This window comes from Galeopterus variegatus, unplaced genomic scaffold (genome assembly GCF_000696425.1).
Source record: "Galeopterus variegatus unplaced genomic scaffold, G_variegatus-3.0.2 Scaffold468, whole genome shotgun sequence".
Taxonomy (NCBI): domain Eukaryota; kingdom Metazoa; phylum Chordata; class Mammalia; order Dermoptera; family Cynocephalidae; genus Galeopterus; species Galeopterus variegatus.
The window spans coordinates 160422-180239 of NW_007726579.1; the positions used below are offsets into that span (position 1 = coordinate 160422).

At 39.5% G+C, this 19818-nt stretch overlaps 1 protein-coding gene across 1 annotated transcript in view; it reads right to left on the reverse strand.

Moving 5' to 3' along the window:
- The window catches only part of NLRC4 (NLR family, CARD domain containing 4), a 60553-nt gene that overhangs the window by 19076 nt on the left and 21659 nt on the right, over window positions 1-19818 (reverse strand). The window contains exons 5-8 of the mRNA XM_008569147.1: window positions 13588-13680; window positions 11503-11673; window positions 9350-9442; window positions 8368-8535 (exon numbers count right to left, since the gene is read on the reverse strand). Of these exons, the coding sequence (XP_008567369.1) occupies window positions 8368-8535; window positions 9350-9442; window positions 11503-11673; window positions 13588-13680 (525 nt within the window). The remainder of the gene's footprint in view (window positions 1-8367; window positions 8536-9349; window positions 9443-11502; window positions 11674-13587; window positions 13681-19818) is intronic.

The window sequence follows — 19818 nt, forward strand, 5'->3', positions numbered from 1 at the left end:
ATAGCTCATTTCTTTTTATCACTGAATATGTACTACTGTATGGTTGCATCACAGTTTGTTTCTCCATTCATCTGTTGAAGGGCATCTCAGTTGATTCCAGTTTTTGGTGATTATTAATGTATTAGTCAGAGTTCTCCAGAGAAATGGGGTAGGGGGAATATATATATATACTGTATACAGGAGGAGAGTTATAGAAATTGGCTCACATGATGATGGACGTTGAGAAGTCCCATGATCTGCTGTCTGCAAGCTGGAGAACCAGAAAATCTGGTAGTGTAATTCAGTCTGAGTTTGAACCAGGAGAGTGTGGGGGCTGATGATGTAAGTCAGTCCTAGGCTGAGTATGAAGGCCCAAGAACCAAGAGAACCCATGTCCAAAGGCAGGAGAAAATAGATCAACAGAGGCAAATTCACACTTTCTCCATCCTTTTGTTCTATTCAGGCCTTCAAAGGTTTGAATGATGCCTACTCTCATTAGTGAAGGCAATCTTTATGCAGTCTACCAATTCAAATGCTAATCTCTTCCAGAAACACCCTCACAGATATACCCAGAAATAATGTTATTTCAGGTATTTGGGTATCCCTTAGCCCAGTCAAGTTGACACATACAATTAGCCGTTGCAATGAATAGAGCTGCTATAAATATTAATATGGTTATATCTTTATTTTGATTAGTGAAATTATGTCACTCTATTATTTTCTTGATAAGTCTTGCTTAACTTTGATCCATTTTGTTACTGCTTTTATTTATGTTTGTTTATTTTTATTTTTTGGTGGCTGGCTGGTATGGGGATCCAAACCCTTGACCTTGGTGTTATACCACTGTGCTCTAACTGAGCTAACCAGCCAGCCCCATCTTGTTACTCTTTTAAAAGAATCAACTTCTAGATTTGTTATTCTTTCTGTTGTATTTTTGTTTTCTATTTCATTGATTTGTACTCTTATGTTTACTATCTTGAGGTTTACTCTGGTTTTTTTCTGGTTGCTTAAATTAGAAACTTAACTTATTTATTTCCAGCCTTTCTCCTTTTTTAATATAAGTATTTAAGTCTATGAGAATTTCCTTTAAGCCCTACTTTTGCTGCATGCCACAAGTTTTGACATATAGTATTTTCTTTTTTGTCTTTTCTGTGACCGGTAAGGGGATCGCAACCCTTGGCTTGGTGCCGCCTGCACCTTGCTCAGCCAGTGAGTGCACCGGCCATCCCTATATAGGATCTGAACCCGCAGCAGGAGCGCTGCTGCGCTCCCAGCGCCGCACTCTCCTGAGTGCGCCACGGGGCCGGCCCGACATATAGTATTTTCTTACCATTCAATTCCAAACATTTTTTGTTGAAGTTTGTCAGTTTGAACTTGTAATGTATCTATCTGACAAATTGTATGATTTTTCCCCCATCTCATTAGGTAGTCTTTCTTTAATTAAAGACTCCATCTCTTATTACACTCTTCATTTCACTATTACACTTATTACCTATATCCATCACTAAATGTCTGTCTAAATTGACTTGTGATATTGTGGGCCATGACAGTTTCAGCTTGGGATGAGAGCGTTTGCAAGGATGGAAGATGGAATCTAAACTAGGTGGGAAGGGAAGGCTAGACAGAACAAGGCTGAGAAATAGGTAGAAAGTAGTGGGATCAGTGGACTGGAAGTCCCAAGGAAGTAAAAGAACTAGTGATTAGGAGTCTTTGACTAAGTCAGATGGAAATATAGGAGGTTGTGGCCTGAGAGTGTTATAGCTGAATTTAATGTCTCAGAGATAGAACAGTTTTAAGTGAATTATCATAATTTGGTCATTCTGTGCTCATAGAATGAATGGATGAAAGAGAATGGAAGGGAAGGTCATTGAAGAGGAAGGTTCAGTGTGTTGGTTGAGTAGTTTCATATGAGATGTGAAGTCCTCTGTGATGGCCAGTGTTAGAGGGCAAGAAATTCTGAAAGACAGTTGCCGAAGTCTTCAATGAAGAAGAAAAGGTGAAAAAAAGTTTATAGTTCATAGCAATAAAAAGGGACAGAATGTGGTCCACCAAATGCCTTAAGCCTCATGGATGTAGGGATTTTTTTTTTTTTTAAGATGACCAGTAAGGGGATCTTAACCCTTGGCTTGGTGTCGTCAGTGCCACGCTCAGCCAGTGAGCGAGCCAGCCATACCTATATAGGATTCGAACCCGTGGCCTTGGTGTTATCAGCACCACACTCTCCCGAGTGAGCCACAGGCTGGCCCGGAAGTAGGAATTTTTAATGAGGTTAGAAAAGGAGTGGACTGGAAGGGAAGTGAAAATCAAGGAGAAACTGACCTAGCCTTTGGACCCTGAGAGGCATGAATATCAGAAGAATGAAAAGTGACTACTTATGAAGGCTTCAGGGAATAGCCAGGTTTCAGTTAAGACCAAGAAGTATCTAAAACCTTTGATAAAAATGTTCTTTTCTCAAAATACCCATTATGTCTTCAATGCATCTCACCTATCCCGTATCTCATTTTACATCGCCCACCCCATGGCATGTTCTTCACTGCATCTTCTTATGTACACTTTATTTCATTAGTCTCCTCATTTCTTTTTTTTTTTTTTTCCTTTTTGTCTTTTTTTACTGACTGGTAACGGGATCGCAACCCTCGGTGTTGCGCCCGTACCGGGGACCGGCAACAGGATCGCAACCCTCGGTGTTGCGCCCACACCACACTCAGCCAGTGAGTGGGAACCGGTCTCCACATGGGATCCGAACCCTTGGCGGGAGCGCCGCCGCGCTCCCAAGTGGCGCACTCTCCAGTGCGCCACCGGGCCGGCCCAAGTCTCCTCATTTCTTATTGCAGTCTGCATTTTATTGTCCTGTCTCAAGGCATGTTGAGTTTCATCCATCACACATACTATCATCAAATGAGGATGGAAATCCCTAAGCCAGGTCTGATCCAGGAGAGGTATTGTGGACCAGAGCCAGGAAACTTAAGAATGAGGCTTTCAGTTTGAAAAGTTGGTTTGTTTGGATATAAAGATGTTGTGAAATCATACAAATGTGTTTTAGATTTTGGGGGGATGATTTTATATATAAGAAAATAGCATTTACTATAGCAAAACTGAAGGCTCTAAGAACCCACATATACCTGAGCTTATACCTTAGGGAAAATTGTGGAACTGTTATAAGTCTGTTTGTTCATTCATACTACAAATATTTATTGAGCATCCACTGTGGGATATACATTCAATACCAAGTCCAAAGACAGGGGCTCTGTCCTCAAAGAGCTCACAGTTTAGTGGGGCAGACAGACATATGAACACGTTCTCTAAATTCACAAGGTAAATGCTGTAATAAAAACTGTTTTGTCTGTGTTTGATAAAGAAAACCATTGCTTTTAAAAATCTGTATTGGATGCAAGGATATTGGAAAACTGGCATATCTATTAAAACTAAACATATGCTTACCTATAATCTTTTCCTGTAATCCAAATTCCACTCTTAGGTATATACCCGGCAGAAATGTGCCTATATGTTCATAGCAGCCCTATTCAGAGTATTGAGAAACTAGATATTACTCAAATATCTGTCAACAACAGAATGGAAAAATCAGTTGTGGTGTGTTCACACAGAAGACTTTACAGCGATGACAACGAATCACAACTACATACAATACTATGGATGAATCTCACACACATAATGTTGAGTGAAAGAAGCAGACAAAAAACATTCTTACTGTACGATTCCATTTTTTTTTTTCCTTTTTGTCTTTTTTCGTGACCGGCAACGGATCGCAACCCTCAGTGTCGCGCCCGTACCAGACCGGGACCGGCCACGGGATCACAACCCTCGGTGTTGCTCCCGCACTTCGCTCAGCCAGTGAGCGGCCGGTCTGTATGTGGGATCTGAACCCTCAGCGGGAGTGCCACCGTGCTTCCCAAGTGGCGCACTGTAGCAGTGCGCCACCGGGCCGGCCCTGATTCCATTTATATAAAATTCAAAAACAGCCAAGACTAATCTACAGTGTTAGAAGTCAGGATAATGGTTACCCTTGGGGATGAGGAAGCTATGGAGCTGGTAATCTTCTGTCTCTCATAGTCACGTGGACATATTCACCCTGTGAAAATTCATCATACTATGTACTGTTGATTTGTGTACTTTCCTGTGGGTATGTTATACTTTGATTAAAAAGTATAAAACAAAATAAACCCTGACTCTGGCTGCTTCTGCCAGAGGAATGCCATGATTCATATAATGAGGAAATAAATCTGTTCTTTCCCCTGATGTTTGCAGTGCCTGGTGGTAGGAAGGGCATGGGTGAGACCTGGAACAGAGGCCCATTATTACTGAACACATTAATGAGCCTTTGGATGTGCAAAGTAAGGTCCAGAGCTGAGTTTTGGTTTAGGGGCTAGAAATAATTGATTTATTCTTCATAATAAAATGGAAGGAATTTGTTCAGAATTGTTGGGGGACTGTGAGAGATGGAGATGGAAAGAAGACAAGGCAATTGAAGGCAGCGGGAGCCTGAATGGGCAGAAATGGTCAAGCATCTCTTTGAGAATGGAGAAGTGCCAATATTAAACTTAAGTAATTGGCTATTCAGAGCTATCATATAATCCTGCCCACAAGCACTAAGTAAATCTGCTACACCCATACATATACTAGGGCCTCTAGTTGAAATTAAGGACAAGTGACTGTTCTCTCCATCAGGGTCACTTGGAGAAGAGGGAAGGGAACCATGGCAGGAGGTGAAATCACACAGACCTAGAGACCCACAGCAGCAGAAATGCAGAATCAGAAGTGATCATGGAAACAAACGCCCTAGGTCTAGGCTGACATCCTGGTCAGGACATGGTTTGGGGCATTGTTTTTCTCCAAGCTGCAGGGTATCCCCTCCTTTAGAGGAGCATGAAATAAATTTAATGGGTTGCAATTAGCATTTTTAAAAGTGAAAATATGGAATAGAAAATAAGAGAGTGTATCACACATAGCAAAATAATTTTTGTAAAACTTATGTGCATGTATGTGTGTACTAGATTACGAGATGAAATTTATTGTTAACCTGGTCACAGTCAAATAGTTTGAAACCTCTAGGTTCCACATGGTGCAGAAGAGCACTGGAAGAATATTTCAGCAAGGAAATATTTAAGTTGGGTCTTAAATGGAAGAGAAGGTGAAGCACATTCACCTCATGGAGGTGGGGAGGTGGGCCAGAAGATGAAGGTGAACTGGAAAGTGAGTTGAGGTTCCATTGTGAAGGGTCTTATACATCAAAGCTGAGCAGGTTGTACTTTATTTTGAAAGCAGAAGAAACTTTTTTATTTAAGGAAGATAATCCTAGTATCTCATTCCCCTTGAAGTCCACAGAGGATAATGAAAAGCATATATAATGGGATCAACATTGAACTTCTTACTTTACATGCACTAGCTCAATTACTGATCAGCACAATTACTTCTAACATGGTAGGTATTATAATTATCCTCATTTGATAGATAAGCAAACTGAGGCTCAGGATGTTTAATTTCTGCAGGTCACACATCTACCAAGTGGAAGGGTGGGCGGGTCTGATTCCAAAATCAATGTACCTAACCACTTCATAAACAGAGAGCATCTAGAGGGGCTTGGAAGACAGCAGACTCAGCACCTGGCTAGAGACCAAAGGCAGAGAACACTTGGCTCTCACCTTTCAGCCTTTACCTCAGACCTTAGCAGACTGCTTTTTACATCTCTGGGAAGCAGAGGAAATTGCTGTAGGGGAACAATGTCAGAACCTACACCTTCTCTCCTCTTTCAACAACTCTTCCTCCTCTATCTCCAACACTTTTCCCTGCTGTAGTCTGACAACCTTCTTATATCTAAACTTCGTTATAAAATAGGGATAAATAATGGTTATATTTCATAGGAATATAATGATAATTCCACAAATTCTTTTCTAAAAAAAACTTTGAGAATAAACAGCTATTGCGGGGCTGGCCCGGTGGCGCACTGCTACAGTGCGCCGCTTGGGAAGCGTGGTGGCGCTCCCGCCGAGGGTTCGGATCCCACATACAGACCGGCCGCTCACTGGCTGAGCGAGGTGCGGGAGCAACACCGAGGGTTGCGATCCCGTAGCCGGTCCCGGTCTGGTATGGGCACGACACTGAGGGTTGCAATCCGTTGCTGGTCACGAAAAAAAAAAAAGACAAAAAGGAAAAAAATAATAATAAATAAAAAATAAAAATATATAAAAATAAATAAACAGCTATTGCATTGTCAGTTTTCACCCATTTTTTTAGTTGCATTTTAGGGTACATCATTACAGCTAAGTTTCCAGAAATCAGCTGACTTCTTTTATGTTTATTTTTCCTATTTTTCAAATGGAAGCCATAAGGCACTAGGAAATTAAACTCAAATGGCAAATTATTGCCTAGCTCCGTTCTTATTTCATTAAACACACCATCTCCTTCTCTGGTCTCAATGGCTAGCCTCAGGAGTGGGCAAAATAGTCAGCCACGTACTTAGGGAGTTGAAAGATGATAAGAGACCCCCACCTAAAAATGCCACCCACATATGAATTATAAATCTAGACACTCTCTAAGGGCCTCCTTGGAAAGACACATTTTTTTTTCAGCTTGCTTAAGGTATGAGGTTACCTGAGAGGCATTATTTATTAGCTAGCTAATTAGTCTGTCACAGAAGCTGCCTGCCTCCAATATCACCCAGAATAGAGGAAGGACCTGAAAGAATGACACCCAGGATGATATACTTTGATGGGTTGAGGGAGTGAGTAGGGGAGATGAGAGTAGAGTTAGCAATTAAGGGAAGGAAAGACCCAGAAATTGAAGCACCACTAGGGAAGGCAAAACCCTTGGGCAGTCTAAGGACTTAGAGAGGTAAGCATCTCCAGGACAGAGGATTAAAAAGAGGAGTAGATGAGGCTAATGTTTAATGGGTACAGAGTTTCAGTTGGGGCAGATGAAAAAGTTCTGGTGATGGGTGGTGGTGATAGTTGCACAACAATGTAAATGTATTTAATGCTACAAAGCTGTACACTTAAAAATGGTTAAAATGGTAAATCTTATGTAAACTAAACACATTCTAGATGATCTGTGAGGGAAATGAAGGCAGTCAAAGCTATTTTCACCAATCCTTTGCCTTAAATAGTGTGATAGCCTCCAAGATGGCCCCAATGATCCTGACCTCATTAGATTCATGACCCTGTGTTGTCCCTTCCCACACTGGATAGGGTTGACCTGTGTAACCAGTAGGATATGGCAGAAATGACCATAAATGACCTTCCAAGGCTAGGTCATAAAAGCCATTACAGCTTCCAGCTGCTTTTCTCATGGATCCCTTCCTCCAAGGGAAGTGAGCTGCCGTGTTGTGAAGACATTTGGCCTATGGAGAGGTCTAGAGACAGGGAAGTAAGGCCTCAAGCCAACACCAGCATCAACCTGCCAACCACGTGAGGAGCTACCATGGAAGCAGATCCTCCAGCAGCCCCTACAGCATCCAGCCTGCAATCTCATGAAAGAGCCTAAGCCAGAACCACTGGCTAAACTACTCCCAAATTCCTGACCCACGGAGACTGTGAGATAATCGTTATTGTTTTAAGCCATTACATTTTGAGGTAATTTGTTACACAGAAATGGATAACTAATACAGATATTATGAGGACCTCTCTTCAACTGCCAGAGGTTGGTGGTGTCTTCAGTCATTTATTTATTTATTTATTTATTTTTATTTTTTATTTTTTTCCTTTTTGTCTTTTTTTCGTGTCCGGCAACGGATCGCAACCCTCAGTGTCGCGCCCGTACCGGACCGGGACCGGCAACGGGATCGCAACCCTCGGTGTTGCTCCCACACCTCGCTCAGCCAGTGAGCGGGAACCGGTCTGTATGTGGGATCCGAACCCTCGGCGGGAGCGCCACCGCACTTCCCAAGCGGCGCACTGTAGTAGTGCGCCACCGGGCCGGCCCCCTTCAGTCATTTATATAGATCTGTTTGTTTCTGGATTATATCACAGCTACCTAAACATATTCTGTGGCTTCACTTAGATACAGCTGCATTTGCTTTACATGTTTTGAGTACCCACAAAGTGACTTAAAAATATTTCCAGAGGCTAGAGGAACACTGCAGAATTTCAGAAAATTAAGTCTGGGAAGAGCAATTACTAATATAGCACACCTTGTCAAGCACTGTGAATGCTTTTCCTTAAATTCTGTACATAAAATGCCTAAAAACCTAAAGGAAGGCCAGTGCTTTAAATCAACTTACTCCTTAACATATGTGAATTCTGTTTAAACATATTTCATACTTATGTCCTAAAAAGAGGAGGCAAAATAAACTAAAGGAGCAAAATAAGAAAAGCCAATATAAGAACTTTTTTAGAGCTAACATCTTTTCTCTTGGCTCTGTGTATGTGTACATACCTAAAATTTTAATCTCTGCATCTGTGAGTCTCCAGTTTTTCAACCCAAGCTTGACGAGCCATGGGGTCCCCTCCAGTTTCTCCAACAGGCTGGTCAGGCTGACTCGCACATCACAGCACCAGGGTAGCATCAGAGCAGTTAGCTGTTCCAGGATGTTCAGCCTGTCAACTTGAAGAACACAGAACACTTCAGGAACTGGATCATCTCAAAATTGATGAAGGATGAAGGGATGTGGGGGAAGGAATAATCTATGTTTTGTGGTTCTGCAGCCTACTCAATCTGCAATGAGAATCTACTTGGTTTTTTGTTATTTTTGTGGAAATTATTCAAGCATATACAAACATTATGCAGAATAGTATAATGAAACTATGTACTAATAAGCCAACTTTGAACAAACATCAATTCATGGGCCATCTTGCTTAATCTTGACTTAATTCCTCCTGTATTGTTCTGAAGCAAATTCCAGACAGTATGTGTCTTTCTTTCTTTCTTTCTTTCTTTCTTTCTTTCTTTCTTTCTTTCTTTCTTTCTTTCTTTCTTTCTTTTTCTTTCTTTCTTTTTCTTTCTTTCTCTCTCTCTCTCTCTTTCTTTTCTTTCTTTATTTCTTTCTTCTCTCTCTGTCTCTCTTCCTTTTTTCTTTCTTCTTAATCATAATCACATCACTATCATTAAAATAAAATTATATAAAATTCCTTAAGTAAATTTTTCTTGAATATCAGCTACTCTCAGACACAAGCTTCCTTGAAGGAGGTAAGCAGGTGGGAACCTCAGGCATGATGAGCATGTGCAAACTGGTGACTCAAAAGAAATGGGCATGTGCTCCATAAGGGAAGTTTAAGAAAGGACTAAATGACTTTCCTAAGGAAGGTGCATCTAATAAGGCATGCATGGGTACAAGAGAGCTCAGGGCTCAGGATGTGTTTTTCTGACTATCCAGTACACATTTTCAAGTATCTGATTTTGGCTGAGTTGTCATTCTTACTCAGTTCATGTAGAGCTTCATTTCCATCCTTTTCCAGGTAATTTTCTGATAAATCAAGCATGCTGAGTTTGACCAAATTGTGAAGATTCTGAGCTGGAAAAAAAAATTTAATCCAAAATAAAAAGATTTTCAGGTAACTATATATGCATCTTTAAAAATCCTTTGAAGAATTCTGAATCCTTGTCTTATTTGCTGATGATAATGCAAACTATTGCTTGACTTGATTAATTTAATCATTTCCAAATATATGTGGATAGGTGTAACCCCCAACTCCCTTGGCTATAACCAAATGGGCAGATGTTTCCTGGTCCTAGGTTCTGACTAATAAGCTCCTGGTCACATAGAGCCTAAAGTAGCATGGAATACAGTTGTATGTCGCCATGGGAAGGTCACTCAATCTCTGTAAGCCTTGGGTTTTTTGGTTGTTTTGGTTTGTTTTTTTTGTCTCTATAAGGAGGTGGTTGCAGTAGAGAAGCTATGAGGTTGCTTTCAATTCTAAAATGTCATTAATCATGTAAGAGAAACAGGAACAAAAAACAGATTAAATGAGCTGTTCTTTGTATACTGCAGTTTAGATGATTTTATTGATGTCACAGTTATGATGCTAACAATAAAAACTTAGGGGAAAAAAACACACAGAGAAAAAAGGAAAACAAATAGCAAAATGGCAGTTGCAAATCCAGCCATATCAATAATTACATTAAATGTGAATGGACTAAATATTCTAATTAAAAGGTAGAGATAATCAGAGCTGAATTTTTTTTAAAAAAGCAAGACCCAACTCTGTGCTGTCTACAAGAGATGTATTTTTTTTTTCCCTTTTTGTCTTTTTTACTGACCGGTAACGGGATCGCAACCCTCGGTGTTGCGCCCGTACCAGGGACTGGCAACGGGATCGCAACCCTCACTGTTGCGCCCGCACCGCGCTCAGCCAGTGAGTGGGAACCGGTCTCCACATGGGATCTGAACCCTCAGCAGGAGTACCACTGCGCTCCCAAGTGGCGCACTCTCCAGTGCGCCACCAGGCCGGCCCTACAAGAGATGTATTTTAATGACAAACACACAAATATGTTAGTATAGAAAACACAGAAAACTATTTTGCATGTGAACATTAATCATATAATGGCATCACTCTAGCTGAGAACTCCTTAGTTCTTTTCTTCACTTCAGACATTTATCGTGCCTGCTTAATCTAGCTGAAGTTTTTCCTATCAAGACTAATTAGAACACTCTCTTTTTTAAAAAATTGGGTGTTTTTCATGAATATATATTCTTTATTATAGTATTAGCTATTAATTAATCATGTAAGTTCTTAAACTATCTTCTGGGATTTAGTGTTCTAAAATAAAAAAACATGCTGAACTCTTCAAAAGGGTATATTTGCTCTTTTCGGTTCAAAGCTTATCTCTCTTCAGCAGCAAGTAGAGAAATAAAGGCATGTGCTCATCATTCGCATGTTGCTAGAATTTGTCTAGCTTTTTCCGACCACAAGTTTCTCTAGCTATAAGTCTATATTGTTATCAAATGGTTTCCTTAGTTATCTTTACAGACTCCCAGCAGATTTATAGTCTGATTTTTAAAGCATTATACCATCTTTTTTTCCAATATCTAAATTTTTAAATATATCTGAATTGAACATGTCCAGTTTATACAGAAATATCAAAGGTTTCTTCATATTTAGTATGCATACCCTTTGGGAACTCAAAAGATTCAAATGTCATTTTAATGCACATTAACTCCATTTTAGCAGGGCAATGGGTAAGAATTAGAGACCTAAAAACATTCAAGGAAATGCTCCTCTCTCTGCTTCTCAATCATTTATTTATCCATTCATCCAAATATTTATTAGGTAGTCATTATGTGATAGGATGTGTGGCAAGTTTCAAGCACTGTTTCTTATTTTCTACATCTTCACCTCCTCAATGTTATAATATCTTCGATTATCCTAAAATTCTCTCCTATTATCCATCAATAATTAATTTTAATTCCAATCATGGAGAAAAATAATTAAAAACAGGACTGATATTACCTTGATGTCTTTATTATCTTTTCCAGTGTTGTAAACTTGCATTTGAGAAATTCAGCGTGCATTACTATAAAAGTCTCACATGTTCTTTTACACTGTTCTCATTAAGTTAAAGGAGGCATCATACCTAGAGTTTTCACAGCATTTACTGTCAGGCAGCAGGAGACTAATTGGATTTCTTCAAGGTCAGAGGGTTCACCTGACAGAGACTTGACTATGTAATCCATTCCTTGACCAATGTCAGACAAGTGGGTCAAACGAAATAAACACATCTTCTTCAGGTTTGTCAGACCTTCAGCTGCAAATTGAAAAGAAATGTATTAGGATACCAAGTTAATTTTATTTAAACATAGATTGATGGACAGAAAAGAAGGCAAAGAACAATTGTGCAGGAACCTTTTCATGCTCTTTCTGTAGAGACTTCAACTTACAAAGAGCCAAAGAGAGTTTTTCTTTCAACTTTCACTTTCCAGTCTCCTGGATCATACAAAGTTCACTTATATGGAGGTCATTCTCTTAGTAGCATGAGAACTATAATAAGTGTGTGGTATTTTTAATGGGTATCAGTGTGTACTCTTACCAAAACTCTCTTTGTGAATAAAGATTTTTGGGAGCACTATCCCTCTAAATCCCCTCAAAAATCTTAGACAGGGTGGGGGCTGAGTTCAGAGGAACAACATGGGGACTCTGGTTCCTTGGAGTGCTTCTAGTACACTGTCTACAGCCTCAAAGAGCTCTACCGGGACTGTGTGATGCGGGTCCACCTGATGCTTTACAGTGAAGACCCATCCAATGCAGTATGTTTAACCAGAGATAAAGATTTATTTTGTGTCAATAGTACAACTGAAAACTTTCTAAAGTGTCCCTCATTCTTAGGTCTAAAGTTAATATGGAGTTTAGGATTGATTAGGCATAGCTCTGTGTCATTAAAATATTTCCTTATCTTGATGGTACTCTAAGTTACAGGAAAGAAATATATGGTTGTGATAATACTAACCTTGCAGAACTTTGGGAAGGTTGCAGATAACATGGGCTTTGTAGTCAGTCTGATTCCTAGATCCCCTTCTTGATAACTGTGAGAACTTGGGCAAGTTATTCAACCTTTTAACTGTGGCTTTACAGATCATGATACCTATGGACTAGAACTTTTGTGAGGATTTAGGAAGATGAAGTACATAAAAGTGCCTAGTAGAGTGTCTAACCTACTGCACAGTAACTCTTTAATAAATAGTAAATTATTACTAATATAATTAGACTGGTTTGCTCAAGTTCAGAATTTGATTCCTTAATAGCAGAACCAGACTGTCCTAGAGAGGCACTTATTTACCCCTTCCTACCAATTGGTGAGACCTTGGGCAAGTCAATAAACTCTTGTAGGTTCCAGTGGAGTTTTCTGTAAAATGAATGAGTTGAACTAGACACTCTCAGGCTTCTTCCAGCTCTGGTATTCTGTGTAACTCATAGGCATGCAATAAGTGTTTATTGAACACTGAATTAATTTGATTATTCTCATGTAGGCTATATAAGAAAAAAGAGGTCAGCCATGTTTTAATTATAGGATAGAATTGTCTTTTGGCAGGAAGCAGAATGAAAAAGAATAAAGTCGAGGAAATAGAAGATCATTACTGAGGGCTCAAGGAGGGGGGAAAAAAGGCAGGGATATTAGGAGAAAGCAGCATGAACAGGAATCCTCCCTGTACTTGAGGGCCTGGCTCTCTGTGATAGGCCATGGGTTCTGCTTCTGTTCCTAAAATTTTCTTGATCAACATTTTTTCTTGCATCCTATTTCATTTCTGAAGGTTTATAATTATGAAACCACAGTATAAATGTTTTCATATTATTTATGGGCTTCAAATACAAACATAGGCAATCAGCCAGGGCGAGGGAAGTTAAAAATATGTCCTGGCTTCTATCCCTAAAGGGATTACAGTCTAGTAGTGTACAATTGGAATAAAATGATTCTGAAGCATTGTAATGGGAGTGGGAAAAAGAGTCTACAGAAACTAGTATAGTCACAACACAGGGCTGGCCAGTTAGCTCAGGTGGTTAGAGCACAGCCATGTAACACCAATGTCAGGGGTTCAGATCCCCATACCAGCCAGCCGACAAAAACAAAAACAAGCAAAAAAACAAGTACATAAAAACATCCCTGCTTTCTGCAGACATAGCCAGTGTCAAAGAGTCTTAAGCTAACTAAAAATAAAAATCTGACCTAGTCTTATAGCATCTTCTTCATTCATTTTAATGTTATCCAGTATGAGCTTCATAAGGTTCTTCAAATTACCCAAGTTGTCAGTCAGACCACCTACCAAAAGAAAAAAAAATTAGACTGTGTTCCGCTGACATTTACTATTTACTATACTATTTGCTATTACTATAATTTCTATTACCAATCAAAAGATTTTAGTTATTACCAAGGGCAAGAAATGCTCGTGAAATTAACACAAAAACATATTTTTTTTTGGTCAGAGATGGGTATTGTACTTAACTATAAGCATGTTTGTCAAATATAATGGAATTAGACTAGATACCAATAACAGAAAGATAACAGGGCAATCTCCAAACACTTGGAAATTAAACAACATACTTCTAAATAATTATGAGTCAAAAAGGCAGTCTCAAGAGAAATTAGACAATATTTTGAAAAATACAGAAATAAAAATAAAATATCAAAATCTGAAGCTAACAAAGTGCTTAGAGGGAGAGTTATAACATGAATGCTTATATTAGAGATGAGAAAGATCTCAAATTAATAACCTAGGGTTACCACTTAAAAAACTACAGAAAGGACACTAAAATAAACCAAATGCAAGAAGGAAGGAAATAATAAAGATAAGCGCAAAAATCAATACAATTACAAAAAGATAAACAATAGGAAAAATCAATGAAGCTAAAAACTGGATCTTTGAAAAGATCAATAAAATTGATAAATTTCTAGCAAGACTGACAAAGAAAAACAACAGGAGACACAAATTACCAATATCAGAAATGAAAGAGGGGATATCACTACAGACACTGCAGATATTAAAGGACAACTAGAGAATAATATGAACAAATCTACACGCAAGAATTTGACAAAGTACATGAAATTGTCCAATTCCTTGAAAACCACAAACTAACAAAACTCATCTAAGCTCATTCAGGAACAGGTACCCTGAATAGTCTTATAACTATTAAAGAGATTGAATTTGTAATTTAAATTTTTAAAAAAAAATCTTCAGGCACAGATACTTTCACTTATAAATTCTACCAAACATTCAAAGAAGCAGTAAAACCAATTCTATACAAGCACTTCCAGAAAATAGAAGTAGAGGGGACACTTCCCAACTCATTTTTTGAAGCCGCCATTAACTTGATATGAAACCCAGACGAAGACAGTACAAGAAAATAAAACTTCAGATCAATATCACTCATGAACATAGAAGGAAAAATCCCCCACAAAATAGCAAATGGAATTTAGCCATACGTAAAAAGAATATTACACTACCATTAAGTAGGCTTCATAAAGGGAATGCTGGACTGGATCAATATTTGGAAATCAGTCCATATAATTCACTATATTAATAATCCAAAAGAGAAAAACTACATGATCACATAAATTGATGCAGGAAACACATGTGACACATTCCAATATCGATTCATGATAAAAATTCTCAGCAACCTAGGAATATAAGGAGACTTCCTCAACCTAATAAAAGGCATCTACAAGAAAACTACAGTTAACATCATACTTAATGGTGAAAGATTGAATGCTTTCTCCCTAAGATCAGGAACAAGGCAGGATGTTCACTCTTGCCACTCCTATTCAACATCATCCTATAAGTCCTAGTCAGTGCAATAAGGCAAGAAAATGCAGTAAAAGGAATAGAGACTGGAAAAGAAGAAATAAAACTGTTCTTTTTGGAGATAACATAATTGGAGAGATCATAATTGTCTATTATAAAAATTTCAAGAAATCTACAAAACAAACTATACCTCCTAGAACTAATAAGTGAGTTTAGCAAAGGTGTAAAATATAAGGTCAACACACTAAAATCAGTGGTATTTCTATACAGTAGTAATAAACAATTGGAAACCAAAACATTTTACTTAAATATCATTTAAAATAGCTCCAAAAGAATAAAAAAGTTAGGTATAAACCTAACAAAACATTCCAGCCAGCCACCAAAAAAACCCCAAAAATAACTAACAAAACATACACAGAATCTGTATACTGAAATCTACAAAATGGTGATAAAAGAAATCAAAGAAAATCTAAATAAATGGAGAGAGAAAACATGCTCATGACTTGGAAAACTCAACATAGTAAAGAAGTTAATTCTACCTGAATTGGCCAATAGATTTAATGCAATTCCAACCAAGATCCAAGCTGATGTTTTGGAAAATATAAATAATCTGATTCTAGAATTTACGTGGAACATCAAGGGAACTAGAATATAAAAAACAATTTTATAAAAGAGTACAGTTGAGAAATAACACTACCCAATGTTATGACTTACTGTAAAGCTACAGTTATTAAATCAATGAGGCATTGGTAAGGGGACAGACAAGGGTACTGGCAAGTAGTAGAGCGATAGGAAAATAGAGTCCAGAAATTCACCTATACAATAATAGCCAAATGATTTTGGACAAAGTTGCAAAGGAAATTTGAACAAGGAAGAATAGTCATTTCAATAGGTAGGACAACTGGATATCCATATGCAAGAAAAATGAACCTCTACCTAAACTTCAGACCTTACACAAATGTTAAACCAAGGTGGATCATAGATCTAAATGTAAAACATAAAACTTTAAAAAGAAAAGATAGAAGGAAATCTTCATGACCTAAGATTAGGCCAAAAGTTCTTAGATATGACACCAAATCATGATGCATATAAGAAAAAATGTTAATTGGATAGCAACAAAATTAAAAATTTTGCTCTATGTAAGACACTGTTAAGAGAATTTTTAAAGAAGCAACTATTGACTGGAAGAAAGTATTTTTAAATCACTTATCTGATAAAGGACTTGTATCCACAATATATAAAGAACTCTCAAAACTCAACATTAGGAGAACAAATAACTCAATTAAAAAGGTGGTGAAAAGGGCTGGCCTGTGGCTCACTCGGGAGAGTGCGGTGCTGATAACACCAAGGCTGCGGGTTCGGATCCTATATAGGGATGGCCGGTTCGCTCACTGGCTGAGCGTGGTGCTGACAACACCGAGTCAAGGGTTGAGATCCCCTTACCGGTCATCTTTTTAAAAAAAAAAAAAAAGATGGTGAAAGACTTGAACAGACACTTCACCAAAGAGAACATATAGCTTGGCAAATGAACACATGTAACGTTTTAAACTTTTATCAGCCGTTAGAGAAATGCTTTAGACCATGATGAGACACCACTACACACAGAGTTCCAGTTGCCCCACATTCTCACTAGCACTTGGTAATGTCTATGTGTGTGTGTGTTTTTCTTTTTGTAGGATAACTAAAATATAAAAACACAGACACTGCTATGTGCTAGTGAGGATTCAGAGCAACTAAAATTCTCATATATGGCTATTGGGAATTCAAAATGGCACGAACTGGAAAACAGTTTGGCAGTTTCATATAAAGTTAAATAAGTACTGGTCTTATGGTTCAGCAGTCCCACCCCTAGGTATTTACCCAAGTGAATTCAAATTCATTTCCACACAAAAACCTGCACAAGAATGTTTACAGTAGCTCTATTCATAATTGCCCAAACTGGAAACACCCTAAATGCATTTCAATGATGAGTGGATAAATAAACTGTGGTACATCCATACAATGGAATATTATTCAGCAATAAAAAGGGATGAGCCATAGATACCTGCTACAAGTTGAGTGAACCTCAAAAACATTATGCCCTATTCAGGAACCAGTCTCAAAAGGTTACCTGTGTGTGATTCCATTTATATAACATTCATGAAAAGATAAAATCTTTGTCATTGAGAACAGATCAGTGGTTACCAGGGTATAGGAGTGAGGGTAAGATTAGAAAAAAATCAGGGGGAAGGACATTTAAGCACTCAAAAAGTAGAGAGTACATAATGTCAAACAGAGAACAGTCCAAAAGATAGAAAAAAAATTAACTTTATGGAAAAATTCTCTTCATTGTCTGTATTTTTGTCATTTCACCACAGAATTCTGGAAACTTCATTAATAATAGGGACCAGGTGAAAATTTGGGAAATATACTATAAGTCCTAAAAAAACCCCACTAAAAATCAGCCACTAAAAAAACAAAACAAAGAGAATAGTTAATGTCAACAAAAAATAATATTGAATCATAAGAAATAATTCAAAAGAGGGACTAAAAAGATGAAGAAGGAAAGAACAGATTGGACAATTAGAAACAAATAAGTTGATAAATTTAAACACAACCAAGTCAATAATAATATTAAATGTAAATGATCTAAACACTGCATTAAAAAGCAGAGATTATCAGATAGGACAAAAAAGCAAGACACTGCCATGAGTATATTCTGCCTACAAGACACATACTTACATATTTATATTTAAATATAAAGACATAGACTTCCAGTCAAGATGGCAGAATAGACGGTCCCCAGTGTCACTCTTTCCCACATATCAACCAATTTTCAACTATAAAACAATGACAGCCAAGCTGGGGCTGCTGGAGCTCAGGGAAGGAGGAGGTGAAACCTATAGAGTTCATGAAGGTGAAGAAGCCATGATGAAAGAAAGAAAAAAACACTCTGGCTGTTTCGAATCCTGGCCACTTCCAGGCTGGAACTGCTGAGCACACAGAGCAGGAGCTGGCAACAGCTGCTGCTGTGCCCTTCAGATGAAGTTACTTGGAGGCAGCAGGGAGAAGAGGGCCTTGATGGTCCCCAGGCCAGCAAGACCATTGATAGGGTTCCTGTGGACCTACACAGGGGTGAGGAGCCACAACAACTGCAAAAAGAAGCCACTCAGAGGCTGGGGAATCATTGCAAGGGACCAGAGCACAGCCTGTCCCATGGGAAGTGTTTGGAGCATGGGCAGGGGGGGAGAGGGGAACACTGGGGCACAGCAAGGACAGCTGATCTGCCCTTCAATCAGCGTAGGACCACTCAGAGGGGACTGGTCAGGAATATAGAATTGCATGGGCTGCAGTTTGATGAAAAGACTCAGGCCCAGACCAGAGTTTCTATACAACCCAGGTTCACTAGATCACACAAGAGCCAGAAGTACCTATAAAGTCAACCATTAAAACCTGAGCTGCACAAAAAGCCTTCCCAAGGGAATCAGCAGCAAAGCAGCAATTTAGCTTAACCACACAGCTCAAGTACTGGTTCCCACAAGAAGTTCCCCCTTTTAGAAGTAAGCAAAGGACAAAAAACTTAGTTCCAGTGCAGACTTGAAGTGGTGGGAACAGCAAATAATCCAACACAGAACTGAAAGAAAAAACAAAGTACTCACAGTCAGAGACAAAGTTTGATATTAGTTAGTAAAGGTCTCATTTCACCAAAGAACACCTTTAACACCTAGAAGGACTGGAAGCCCCTGGGCTACCAAGCCAGAAAAGGGGAAGGGCCGGGGGCTTCAGCCATACCCCCTGACACCTGCAACCAGTCCCAATGGTGGGGGCCTCGGGCCTCAGCCACACCCCAACATGCACAACCACACCAGCAATGACCACCAAGCCACTGCAGGAAGTGCCCTGGGCTCTCCCAAGCCGGGGTGGTGGCAGGCCGAGGGCCTCAGCCACACCCCCCTGACACCTACAACCAGCCCAGTGACGACTTCTAAGGTGCCACAGGAAGTGCCCCGGGGTGGGGGGCCAAAGGCCTTGGTACACCCTCCCCGACATGCTCAACCAGAACAGCAATGACCACTGAGCTGCTGCAGGGAACACCTCAGGCTCTCCTGAGCCGGGGTGGTGGGGAGCTGAGGGCCTTGGCCATGCCCCCCAACGTGCTCAACCAGCCCAGTGATGACAACTGTGCCACTGCAGGAAGTGCCCCAGGTGAGGGGCCAAGGGCCTCAGCCACGCCGCCCTGACACACAACCTGGCCAGCCATGACCACTGAGCCACAGCAAGAAGGGCCCCAAGTTCCCGAACTGGGGTAGTGGGGGGTGAGGGCTTTTGCCCGACACGCCTGACATCTGCACCCAGCCCAGCAATGACCAAGCCATCGCTGGAAGCCCCCTGGTCTTCTCTGTGGGAATGAGCAGGGGGACACAGGCCTCAATCCTGCCCCTCCTCCTTCCTCCTTCTTCCAACCCATTTCCTTTCCCTTTCTCCTCTCCTCCCTCTCCCAACTGCTCCGCAACAACATCATAGAATGTAATAAATAAATAAATAAATAAAATATGAAGACACAAATAGTTTAAAAGTAAAAGCATAGAAAAATACACGCCATGCTGACCCTAATCAAGAGAAAGCCTGAGTAGTCACTGAAACACTTATTCTATTTTATGTAATAACATGTTGCCTGA